This window comes from Mobula hypostoma, chromosome 16 (assembly GCF_963921235.1).
Source record: "Mobula hypostoma chromosome 16, sMobHyp1.1, whole genome shotgun sequence".
NCBI classification, from domain to species: domain Eukaryota; kingdom Metazoa; phylum Chordata; class Chondrichthyes; order Myliobatiformes; family Myliobatidae; genus Mobula; species Mobula hypostoma.
Window position 1 is genome coordinate 63,105,549 of NC_086112.1, and position 12,790 is coordinate 63,118,338.

Consider the following 12,790-nt stretch of genomic DNA (forward strand, 5'->3'; position numbering starts at 1 on the left):
AAGGTTAATTTACAGGTTGATACTGTTGTACAGAAGGCAAATGCAATGTTGGTATTTGTCTCAAGGGGAATAGAATATAAAAGCAAGGAGATAATGCTGAGGCTTTATAAGACACTAGTCAGGCCGCACTTGGAGTATTGACAAAAGTTTTGGGCCCCATATCTCAGAAAGTGTCCAGAGGAGATTCGCGAGGATGATTCCAGGAATGAAGGGGTTAACATCTGAGGAGCGTTTGGCAGCCTTGGGCCTGTACTTACTGGAATTTAGGAGAATGTGATGGGGGGGGGGCGTGTGAGAGGAATCTCACTGAAATCTACCAAATGTTGAAAGAACTAGACAGGGTGGATGTGAAGAGGATGTTTCTTGTGGTGGGGGGGGGGGTCTTCAAAACTAGAGGGCACTGCCTCAAAATTGAGGGACTGACCCTTTAGAAAAGAGGTATCATGTCCTTCCCCCTCCCCCCAACCCCACCCCATCTTGAAAACATCTGTGGAATCTCGCATTGATGATCCTTTCTAATTCTATTCATATTTGAATGCAATACTCCAGTTGACCCTGGAGTATTTTATAAAGCTTCAGATTGTTTATTCGCTTTTCTTCTTTGCCTCTAGTGATGAAGCCCAGAATTATTTAAGCCTGATTTAGCTCTTTCACCATGATATCCACGTGTATCAGTTGGTCCCTCAAACTGTGCACCTTTCCCAGGACGGTCTTCTTTCATACTTGGTGCTAAAAAGAATGAGGAGACTCACTGCACATTTCTTTGCATTAAGCTTCACCTACCACATATGTGCCAGTTCCACCAGTCTATTTGCATGCTGCGGAAACTTCAGATAATCCTCTTTGCAGTTCACAACTATGCCAAGCTTTATCATCTGCAAATTTTCAAATGAGGCTAGGCCATTAATGTAAATTTTAAAGAAAAGCAATGATCTGATGGTTCTTGTCTTGATGTAGGAATAAAAGGCACTGAACCTGAACCTATTGAAATAAAATTTTAATATCACAAGTGGGACGTACAGTCTCAAAAAAAATCAAATGGAATGACAAGCTGTAGAGCCAAAATCATCCAAAATTTTTGGTGTTCCATTCTTTTCTGGTCACAATGCTGTGAGTTGAGGAGAAAATTCCAAGTATGATTTAAAAAATAATTGAGAAATAAGGAAAGATAAAATTGACTTCATTTTTTCATATTCTCTTCCTATGTTATATGTAAATGGATTCAAAAGTGACCTTATTTCTCATTTTACATACCTTGCAAGATAGAAAACCAAGATGAGTGAAACACGCTGGTTCTGTTGGCTACGCAGATCTAGGGGAGACCACCTCTGGCCCCGTCAAATGTGTGAGATTGAGGTGTTAGCTCACCTCAAAACCCGTTTGTGTGGCTGCTGCGTGTTTCATTACCTTGTTGCAAATAAGTGCCACGAAATAACAGACGGTACATCGCATATAATTGAAAGATTTAGCTTTATAATTCTTAATTTGACTAAAGGGTTAGTAAAGAAGAACAAAAAAAGAAGGCCTATTTTAATGAAACAGTCCAATGTGCACAAGTTGAAGCTCACGGTTTCTCCTTCGATCTCATTCCGGGCTTCATCGAATCACGGCCCTGCTCCAGGTCGAATCCTGTGACCTCTTCTTCCGGTGGCTTCGCTCTTCATCTCCCTAACAAAAGACCCCAAGCCCAACTTTGGTGTCCCTCACCAGAGAAACTTCCCCTTAATCTGGCCGTCCTAATTGAATGGCACACAATTCTCCTATCTCTTCTCTTCAACAGTAACCCAAACAAGCAGCTTACACATAATGAAATACAGAACAGCAGAACAGTTTAAAAAAACAATGAACCAGTGCAAAAAGATTAAGCCAAGCCAAACAGAGGGGAGAAAGGTTTTGACAGTAGAAGATCTTGGGATATTCTATTGGAAGTGCTTTAGTGGATGGTGAAAGGATAAACTATAGTGTGCCATATATCTTACCTCTGTCTTTCTTGCTTAATCAGTTTCTTAAGCCTAACTTGCCAAACCTCACTTTTAGAACATGCCCTTCTTGAAGTCACCAATCAGTTCTTTGGTCTTATTGACGTTGATGCAAGGGTGTTGCTGCGACAGTGCTCAACCCCCGATCTGCCTTACTCCTCGTCACCATCTGAAATTCTGCCAATTTTCGCTGATGTTTGCGCTGTGCCTGTGTGCACAATCATGGGTATAGAGGGAGCAGAGCAGTAGGCTAAGCACACAGCTTAGATTTGCGCTCGTGCGAATTGTCAGCAAGAAGATGTTATTTCTGATCTGCACGGACTGTGGCCTCCTGGTGAGTAAGTTAAGAATCCAGTTGCAGAGGCCCAGGTTTTGGAGTCATTTTTGATTAGAGACTGGGGGTATGATTGTGTTGAACGCTGAGCTGTGGTCAATAAACAACAATGTGAGTGCTCTCTGCAATACTCATTGAGGCAGCTCACCCTGCTCTTGGGCACTGGTATGATTGTCGTCCTTCTGAAGCAGCTGGGAGCCACCGACTGCAGCAGTGAGAGATTGAAGAGTTCTTGAACACTGCCACTAGTTGTGTACCAGGAGCATCATCAGGGCCTGATGCCTTGTAAATGTTCACCCTCTTGCTAGAGGTTATGGTGTCACTTCCGAGACAGATCACAGGGTAACCGGATGCTGTGGGGATGCGCATACATAGAATTTTATTCTGCCTTTCAAAACATGCATAAAAGCCGTTGAGCTCATCTGGGAGCGAAGGATCACAACCATTCATGATGTTAGGTGTCACTTTGTAGGAAGTAATGGTGGGTAAACCCTACCGGAGCTGATGTGCATCCAATTCCATCTGACTTCAATCCGAATTGTTATTTTTTTGCTCTTAAAATATCCTTCCATTGGTCATACCTGGTCTTCTTGTATAGTTCTGGATCACGACTTGAGTGTCACAGATCGAGCTTCCAGCAAACTACGGATCTCCTGCTTCATCTATGACTTTTGGTCTGGTATGTTCTTAGAGGCACACACTCATCCACGTAGATTTTGATGAAATATGTGGTGTACGCATTCAGATTTGAAGATGAATCTCTGAATGTTGTCCAGTCCACCAACAGAAAGTTATCCTGTAAGTGGTTAAATCAGAAACGAGAGAATCTGCAGATGCTGGCAATCCAAGCAACAGACACAAAATGCTTTCCACCTCTCTTGACCATACCTTTTTGGTCCTCAGCACTGTTACTGTGGTCTTTAGTCTCTGCCTATATGCTGGGAGTAGAAGCACAGCCAGGAGAAATTTCCAGAACTGTGGGTGTGGGATGATGGTATAATGGTGGTCAAGTGATTTGACCCCTGTGATTCCACAGGTGATATTTGTTCAAAGACTTATTCAAGCTGGCCTGGTTGAAAGTCCCTGCAATGGTAGTGAAGAGTTTCTTAAACACCCTTAATGTTTCTCTCTACCACACCCCTGTCAGGGTGTTCCATGCACCCACTACTCTCTGTATTAAGCAACCTAACTCTGGCACTCCTCTTCCCCCCCCCCCATCTGCATTTTTCCAATCAAATTAAAATGATGCCCTCTCATATTAGCTAATTCAGCCCCTAGGAAAAAATCTGTAGCTGTCCATTCTATCAGTATTGTACATCTCCAAGTTCTTCTCATCGTCCTTCACTCCAAAGAGAAGTCCTAGGTTGTTCAACCCATCTTCATAAATGTGAACACCTGTGTAATTAGAAGTAAGGCTCTTTTGCACCCTATCTAAAATTTCTAAATCCTTCCTATAATGAGGCAACCAGAACTGTACACAATATTCTATATGTATCCTAGCTAGAGTTTTAAAGAGATATATCATTACCTCTTGGTTCTTGAACTCAATCCGCGACTAATCAAGGGTCAACACCCCATGCGCCTTGTCATTCTGGGTGGGAACTTTGATGCATCTGTGGATGTGGATCCCAAGATCCCTCTGTTCCACCACATTGCTAAGAATCCTACCATTAATCCTTTATTTTGCCTTCAAATGCGACTTTCCAAAATGAATCACTTCACACTCTTGCAGGTTGAAGTCCATCTGCCATTTCTCAGCTCATCTCTGTATTCTGTCAATGTCTCTGTCGCAACCTACAATAACCTTCCACACAATCCATCACCCCACCGACCCGTGTGTCTCCCATCACCCCACCGACCCGTGTGATTCCCACCGACCCACCCTTCCACTTCCTCATCCTCCTCATAGCCTGGTTAAGGGTAATCAGCATGGCTTTGTGAAGGGCAGGTCATGTCTAATGAGCCTCGTGGTACTCTATTAAACTTTAACCTTCATGTACTTCAGGTTTTCATGTATTATAGTTTATTATCCTTGTACCTCCTGAGTGTGTGTTCTATTCTGAATTGTTCCATTATCTTTTTGAGTGCAGTGTGCAAGGATCCGCCATACAAAGTGGAAGAGTCGGGATACGCTGGTTTTATAATGCCGATTGAAGTGTATTTCCGAAACAAGGTAAAGTAACTAACACCTGATATTTTTGTATCCGCTGTTTTGCTTCTGCATGGTAGAGTTTTTAGCACAGGCTGCAAACCACATTTTGCTGTATAAAACGTAGGGAAATGTATAGTTCAAGTTTGTAATGCAAGATTGCTTTCAGTAAGATTAGGCTAGCAATTTAACTGTGAACAATTTAAATTTCTTGGCCACCCCCAGTGAAATTGGTTGAACCTATTCAATCTGATACAAAGCAAAGTAGTTTTAGAAGGGAATCAACCTACTGTGATTGGGGGAGGGTTGAAAACTTTAAAATGGCACTCCATCAAATTTCGTTGTTAAATAACCATCACAAAGTGAGAAGCATCCCATACTTTCTGCTTTTAGCCAAATAGCACTTGTGACCCCCAAGCTTTGTCACTTTGTATAATCTTGATGAATGCGCTCTGACGTTGCAGCAGTATTCATGGTGATATCTGAAGAGGAAGAAATAAAAAAATTATCAAATTACAAATGATTTGATCATTTTTTTTACAAACATGATTTGGGTGAATAGTCAAAGTTCGGACAATGTTCCACATTTCTGCATTTCACAAGTGTAAGTTTCTAATAGAGTCAGGATCTTGTTGCTGTGGTAGTTTAGCTTCGGATTTGCTTAGCAGACCAGAACGTCGGCAAGCTGGAACAAAAGGATTGGAAACAGCAGCAATGGACACCTGGAGTTCGTCTAAATTTTTAATACAACTCTAAATTTAAATGGCTGGTTCAAGAAGTCTGGAAAAAGCCCATGGAAGGGAGTTTGGAAAAGACTTTTTATAGTTGATTTTCATTTTGTCTAGTCTGTGATCCCCTGCGCTCTCTCTCCCACCCCCCCCCCACCATATTCAGTAACTGTCCCAATTCAAGTCTCTCATCCGTGGTATCATTCTAGTAAATGCAACCATTCCAATACCTGATGTTCATCCTGAAATGTATGCAATGTTCCAGCTGAGATCAAATTTATGATTTGCAAGTGTTTACCATGCCATCCTTGTTTTTGTACTGTTGCCCTTGTTTACAGACTAAATATCCCATATATTTTATATATACATGGATTTATTAAACTTCACTTCAGGCTCCTTTTCTCCCAACCTGTCTACTCCGAGGAAAAAATACTATTTACATTCTCTTGTGAACAGCAACTCGTAATGTTATTGAGTATTATCTGGTAAGAGTTTACCCATTTCTTTCTGTATCCCTCAAATTGACCATCACCCTGCTTGCAATTTAAAAATATGATTGACTTTTGTATTGTTTGCCAACTGCAAAATTGTGCTCAGTGCTGTGTTATTCATGTATAACCAAAACAAAGGTCATAATTGACCTCTGGAAGCTCACACTATTTCCAGTTGGAGAAGCAATTGTTTTCCATTAGCCAATAATGTATTAGAACAATACATTAACAAAAATATTTTCATAAGCTGACATTGAAGATGGGTATTTGGTATGCATGGTAAGATCAGGGGCCCATGTTCATGCCCTGTGTACTGATTTAAAACAGCAGCCTGTAGCTGCTTAATCTTCTTCATCTCTTGAATAAGAGTAACTTGCTTCCACTTTATTTTTTATATAGGTTCTAAGGTAGCTGATGAGGAGAATGTGAGAACTGCAGATTATTCTACAGATATGTCAAACCTGGCAAATAATTATTCAGTACATTTCTCTGCACTGTCCTGGACACTTGGTAGTCTATTATGTCTTTTAAGTTTGACTTTCTTTTATTTTGTAATTTTGTGACACTTTAGTCCAATTGAGGTAAATTTTGTTTTTCCTTTCTAAATTGAGCAAATTGAATAACAAACCCAATAGTTGTCTTGAAATTGAAATGCCAAAACATATCTGGGTCAAATTAAATATCTTGCATCTTTTTGTTTAGGAAGAGCCCAAGAAGGTACGCTTTGATTATGATTTATTCTTGCACCTTGAGGGGCATCCACCTGTAAATCATCTCCGTTGCGAAAAACTCACCTTCAACAATCCAACAGAGGAATTCCGTCGAAAATTGCTGAAAGCAGGAGGGGTAGGTTCTTTAATTTATTATTTATGAGGATGGGAAGTTGGCAGTAGTTGTAAATAGGAAACATACAATTCTTTTTCTGACAGTTAATGGTGTAGACTTTGTAGTCAACAGCAAAGAGACGCCTTGCTGCTGTACCCAGGGGAGAAAACAGTTGCTAGCAGCAAACTGTGAATTCAGCAGTGATCGATCCTAACCTTCACTGATGGTGAGAATGGGGTTCGGCAGAACATTTGTATCCAGCAACAGCAAAATCATCAATTAATCTGAGTAATCAAGCTGATTCTCACAGAGAGCAAGCCAGGAGTTGGGCAGCACAATTTTTAAACTTCAAATAGAACATGCAGTAAGGAGTAGAATTTTCACTGGAGATTATGATAGCTGAAATATCAAACATTTTCATGAAATATGAAGGAGTAAGAACAGTACTCCCTGTACAGAATTTGTTTCCTCCAGGTTCAAAGTAGTTGAGCAGCAATCAGACTGAGCAACCTCAGAACTCAGCTATACAATGCAGTGAAGTGTAACCTTTTCAGTACTTATTACAATGCTATTATTAATAAGTAGAGTCTTTCCAGAAACAAATGAGCTGGCAATGATCCAAGTGAATACTATAGCACAGTACAACAAGAGGGGTATTGGGATACCACTGGCTGGTTTAACTGGTTTATATACACACTTATTTGAAGTTAAGTTTCATAGTGTGAAGGGAGTGACTGCTGGCCATTTCACTGCTGTTCCACCCACAAAATCTGGTCCATTGCAATCAATTTTGAAATGCACAGCATTAGCCTCTGACAGACTTTGTCCGAATCAAGGTGGACTTTCATTTGCTTGCTTGGGTTTTGTTCATTCACACAATGTGGAGAAACATCAAAAGTAGTTCAGTTTCATTAAGCTGCAATAGTTGTATTGCAAAAGAGTTGCTTTTTCTTATGTTGATCTACAGTGCATATACAGAAACACACCTGTTATGAAAATCTTATATGCCAGTGTTTTAGTTTATTAGCTTTTCCAATGATTATGTGAAATCTCCCTTAAAATTATATTGTCCACTGGAGCTCTGAAAATCCAACCGTTACGTAAATCTATCCTAGAACTGCGCAAAGAATCGTGTTGTGCACAAGGAGGAAAGAGGGATTGAATATGCGCACTCAATTTGCCTGTGTCATTATCCTGTTGTTCAACAATGCCTCTGCATTCTGCTGCTCTTCTAGTTGGTCTCTGTATGTGTCTCAATAATCTTCAGCTCACTGTGCTGTTCCTCAGTCACCCATGTCCTTGCTGGCTTCTGATCAGCATTTAACTAGATTCTGCTGAAGGTCAACATCATCTTTGAGGCCTCCGAACTTGTGGTAATACCACTGCTGATAGCGTACTGGGTTTTCCTCATTGCCTGATGTTGAACATCTATTCGTTTACTGGGGTCCCATACATATTCGGAAATTCATTCCTTAAGGTATAAATAAAGCGATTTAAAACTTATTACAATCAAGCAAGGTCTTTAATCAAGACTTGTGGAGGCGAGATGGGAAAATGAAATGGAGTGGCCAAGTCCAACAAACTGAAATACTGAAATTTGGCTTTTGTCTATCTTAGTTTTAAAAGCACAAGTTGATATTGGTATTTTTTTTAAAAAACTGGACAATGTTGATTTATAATAAAACTGACTATTCCTTCGGTAGAAATATAAACATCTTTAAGATTGAGCTTTATTCTGCCTTGATTTCACATGCTTTTCATTATTGTTTACGGTGAGGGGAAAATCTGCCATGCAATCAGGATTGCACTTTGGGATTTCTCAGACTCCTGTGTTATGGAGTTGGATGCAATGTTAGTTCTCTGAAATTGGGAAGAACCCTTTCAGGTATCATACAAAAACAAGCCATGTCATTTCATGGAGAAACCTCTGTTTATTACAGATGCAGTTCTGGCGAATGTTGCTGCCTGGCTAAACACTGACTGAGGTAGTTTAATTTTGAGATTTTGCAGTTCATACATTAAATCCACAATTATAATTTTATTTCAAGATTAATTACTAGTAAGAATAATCAAGATTTGAGGGAATGCACCTGGTAATCTACGTGTCTAGGTAAACTAGACAAACAGCATGATCGCGGTATAGAAACACCTAAGTAAAAGGGAGCAGGATTCTTTAATAAAACAAAAATGAGTACTTCAATGCTTCATGTGCTCAGATTAGAAAAGCAGTAGAAGCATTGGAGAACAGCAAAGCATTACTAGTAGCGCTAATCAAAGGGCTGAGCCAGCTCAAGAGATATCATGCGAGCTGCAGCATTTGCCCTGTAGGTTTTGGGCTACAGTGATCCTGCCCAGGCATGAGGGGCTTGTGCTGGGTAGACACTGCTAAAGCTCACATCAAATGTGTCTGTGAACTATAAAAGATCCATCTCAGCTCTTTTCCACTTCCTACTGCTTACTCTGGTGCTCTTTAGATTAAGATAGTTTGAGTGCTTGTCGAGGTACTACTCAGCAAGATAGTTTCTACTTGTGCCTTACTGGAAGTGATTTGTTCCAGCTGCTACTGCCTTTATGAATAGAAAGCAAAAAATTCCCCTTACCACGTCTCTAGATAATCATTTAAAAACTATGACCCATTCTCACCCAGTGCTCAGTTATTGGCCTCCGCTAAATAAAATGTGTTCTTCCCATTCACTCCACTTGGGCTCTTTATATACATCTTGACTAAATCTTGTTCCAACACAACTTGGCCAATCTTTCCTCAACTGAAAACCACCAGACCTGCAGGCAATGTCCTTTAGAAAACTCACCTGTGCCGCCTTTAAATCAATAAATCCTGTAGTTTACTGGCAAGAAATGTATACATTTTCAAGCTGAATGTTACTTTCAAAGTTGAATACTTTCAAATTCTTAAATATAGACTGGTGTTTAACTTTTAACGCACACTTACATGAGTTGAGAGTGCCTGAAGCAAACTTCGCTTCCCAGAGAAGTAGCTTCAGGAACTGGGTGTTGGACCACTTTTACCAGCAAGATGTCAATTCACTGGAGTTGAAACTCCTGTTATTTAGCACTTTTTTTTTGATGTTTCTCAAAAAAAAGTGCACAATTTCAGTGGGAATTGGAAATGCTTGGCCTTGGAAAGACAAATCTTTTGGCCACTTTTGAAATATTGATAATAACCATGACGGTGGGGGGGGGCGTCAGTTTCTCTAGTCACCTGACCAAAGTAAGTGGTGACTGTCAACCAACTATTGCCAATTTTCTTTCTTTTGATAATTGAGATTTAAACCTTGAGCTTCCACTGCTTAACCTTTTTCAGGGGCTAATTGGAATATGCTAAGTTTAGTATTTTCTATACCTGTATTAATTTGTTTTAAAATGTAGGGTCTTTTTAGATGTTAAAATGAGCTTGGTCACTATAGGTGCAGCCGACATGTTGCATTGTCTTCTACAGTCAAGCTGCTTTATCCCTGGAGCTTCTCGCTTCCTGCAGATTGATGCATAAGGGAAAGCCATCCATGCATAATGAGTAGGCCAAAGGTGGTGGGAATGAAGGGCTTGTTCCAAGACCACCCTAATGAAATCCCGCCAGGTCATGTTATGTGCAACTCCTGTAAAGCTTGGGAACCAGGTGTGAAGTGTATCTGCCTCCTCTGCTCTGTACCTTTAACTAAGATTGGATGAGGAGGTTGGACCCTTTGCTACCTAACCTTGAGTATGTTGCATCCTTTTACACTATAATGCCTAGGTGTGGAAATCTGGAGAAGATTATCAAGCACATTTCAGCCCAACCCCGATACTGTGGTGAAGACCTGACTAACATCATTGAAGGTTTTCACTGCAGTTTGGTACTTTTCACAATTTTGCTCACGAGACCAGTTGTTGAAACATATGACAGTATATTGGGGAAAATTATGTACTTGAGTGCTCATTTGTGGAGCAGAAAGCTTTAATGGCCACATCTTTGAGTTTAGTATTTTTATCTATATGAACTAGGAAACAAGTTATGGGCGATTAGGGAAGTTTTTTTTCCCAAGCAAAATATCTGCATTTGTGTCATTTTTGAGTTGTTCAATTTGCTAAACTACCCAGAATTGGATCTTATTTATTTAATCCTTTAAATACATTTTCCCCTTTAAATGTTGTCATACCACAATTAACTACATTTAAGATGTTCGCAATTTACTGATCTGTGAGCTTCTATTCTATATTTATGCTTTAAAGTTGTTGAACAAAACTAGTACCCTGGAAAAAAAAACATCTTTCTTGAATGGTCAGCTTTCCTCTTTGTACCCATCAGATTTAAATGAACTGCATCTCTTTTTACAATTTGGCTTTTAAATGAAGTATTCCATTTAAAAAAAAAAGGTTAGTTCTCTATTTTCAACTCTTTAATAATCCATTATCATGCTGTTATTATAGTCTTTGATTTTTTTTATTAGAAATCCTAGCACAGTACAACAACTGCTTTCCACGTGTGTGGTCTCATAGCTGGTGGTTTATTACCAGAGGATACTATTCAGGGGTATCATCCAGATTTAAAAGCTTTAGGATTTCGGATGAAGTGATGGGGGCTGGTACTGAGAAGCCAAAATTTTTCCACAGATTTTTGCACAGATGTGAAGTGTGCTCAGTTTTATTGAAAGACTGATAGAGGTCTAGAATAAAATTACATAGAATTAATACACATGCTTGTCAGTTTAAGTTGCAAAATGTTTAATACGTTAATATACTTCAAAAATATTCATTGTAGATGTTAATCTCAGTTGAGCTTTTCCCTGCAGTTAGTCTTTTTTTTTGAAGTTGCAGACCTGATATTGAAGCACCAGTCAATTTTCTTCCCCATTTTCTTTAGTAATGTTAACCATTTGACATGATTACAGTCCAGCTGTTGCATCTTAATGCTATCTGTTGCAATGCTACCCAATGTTGGTTAAGTATATAGAGCATTATAATTGTATAGGAGTTGGTCACTTTCCACTACATGTTACTCAAAGGGATGTTTACTCCTGCCATATTTCTTTTACCCCCTTACCCATACCTGTCCTTAACACTGAGTTCTTAAAAACATCTTCCAGTAACTTGACCTTGTGAACATTTATTCTCATTTTTAAAAAATATTGTGTGTATCGTATTACCCCCTTCCTTGCATTAATTCCCAGATGAGTAAGAATATAGTAAGACTTTATTTGCTTGTATCGTGGGATGAAAATGTGAAAATCTAATTATGATTCTCTTGCTGCATCCTCATTGCTTGGCATATTTAGATTTTAAAGCTTTGGTTGAAGAAGATGACTGTTTTTCTCATTTCTTTCAACTTTGTAGGATCCAAATAAGAGCAGCGCTCACAGTTTCTCGAAGTCCCACAAATCCATGAAAGAGCACAAAGACAAAGCATCTAAAGACTCAAAAGAGCACAAAGGTGCCTTCAAAGAACTTTCCAGGGAACACAGTAAAACTTCCAAAGAGTCCTCAAAGAAACCCAAAGAAAACAAACCACTAAAAGATGAGAAAACTGTTCCTAAAATGGCATTTAAGGAACCAAAACCAATGTCAAAAGAGCCAAAATCATTGGAAAGCAGCGTGGTAAGTGGAAATGGAGGTGTTCAGCAGGATGTTAAGACTGTGAAGAGGCCTGCAAATATAGACACTGATGAACTTGCAGCGAAGAAGAAAAAGAAAAGCAGCTCTGATTTTTTGTTTAGAAGTTTTCCCAGTGCTTCTCCACAGCCACTTTCTTCTGAAAAGAAGCTTAGTAAGGACCGACCTCAAGTTAAGACAGCAAAAATCAAAATGGAAAGTGAAGTGATAGAGAAAAATAAGCCAAGTTTATCACCGTTTGAAGATATTGTAGATCCAAATGACAATGGAGTAGACGATGTTATGTCTTCTAAATCTGAGGTGGGTACTGTATAATTTGTGTGGAGACCACCTATTTCTAAATATAATTTAGTATCTCAATGTGATCAACCAAGAACTTTATATTCTGTGAAGCCAAACCTATTTAAAGATTTGGTGGTAGTAATTTTGGAAAAAAAAAATGGAAGTTGTTAAAATAGATGCAATATGAAATGTTGATTATCTGAAGTTTTATGGAAGTGATTTGAAATTTCAGGGAGGGGAGGAAGAGGGGAAGGACATATGTAGTTGGTCCTTTGGTTAGGGACCAGAGGAGGGATTTGCCAACAAGGTCAGCATTTGTTGCTTGTTCCTCAGAAGATGATGAGCAGGCTTCCTGTCGTGTAGTAATGAATCACAGTGCTTTTGAGCACAATGTTCCT

The 12,790-nt window shown here is 39.4% G+C and overlaps 1 protein-coding gene across 3 annotated transcripts in view; it reads left to right on the forward strand.

Moving 5' to 3' along the window:
- mllt3 (MLLT3 super elongation complex subunit) overlaps nucleotides 1-12,790 on the forward strand; it is a 118,402-nt gene that overhangs the window by 55,937 nt on the left and 49,675 nt on the right. For all 3 annotated transcript variants that reach the window (XM_063069015.1, XM_063069016.1, XM_063069017.1), the window contains exons 3-5: nucleotides 4,404-4,486; nucleotides 6,384-6,527; nucleotides 11,835-12,410. In XM_063069015.1, coding sequence (XP_062925085.1) covers nucleotides 4,404-4,486; nucleotides 6,384-6,527; nucleotides 11,835-12,410 — 803 coding nt within the window. The remainder of the gene's footprint in view (nucleotides 1-4,403; nucleotides 4,487-6,383; nucleotides 6,528-11,834; nucleotides 12,411-12,790) is intronic.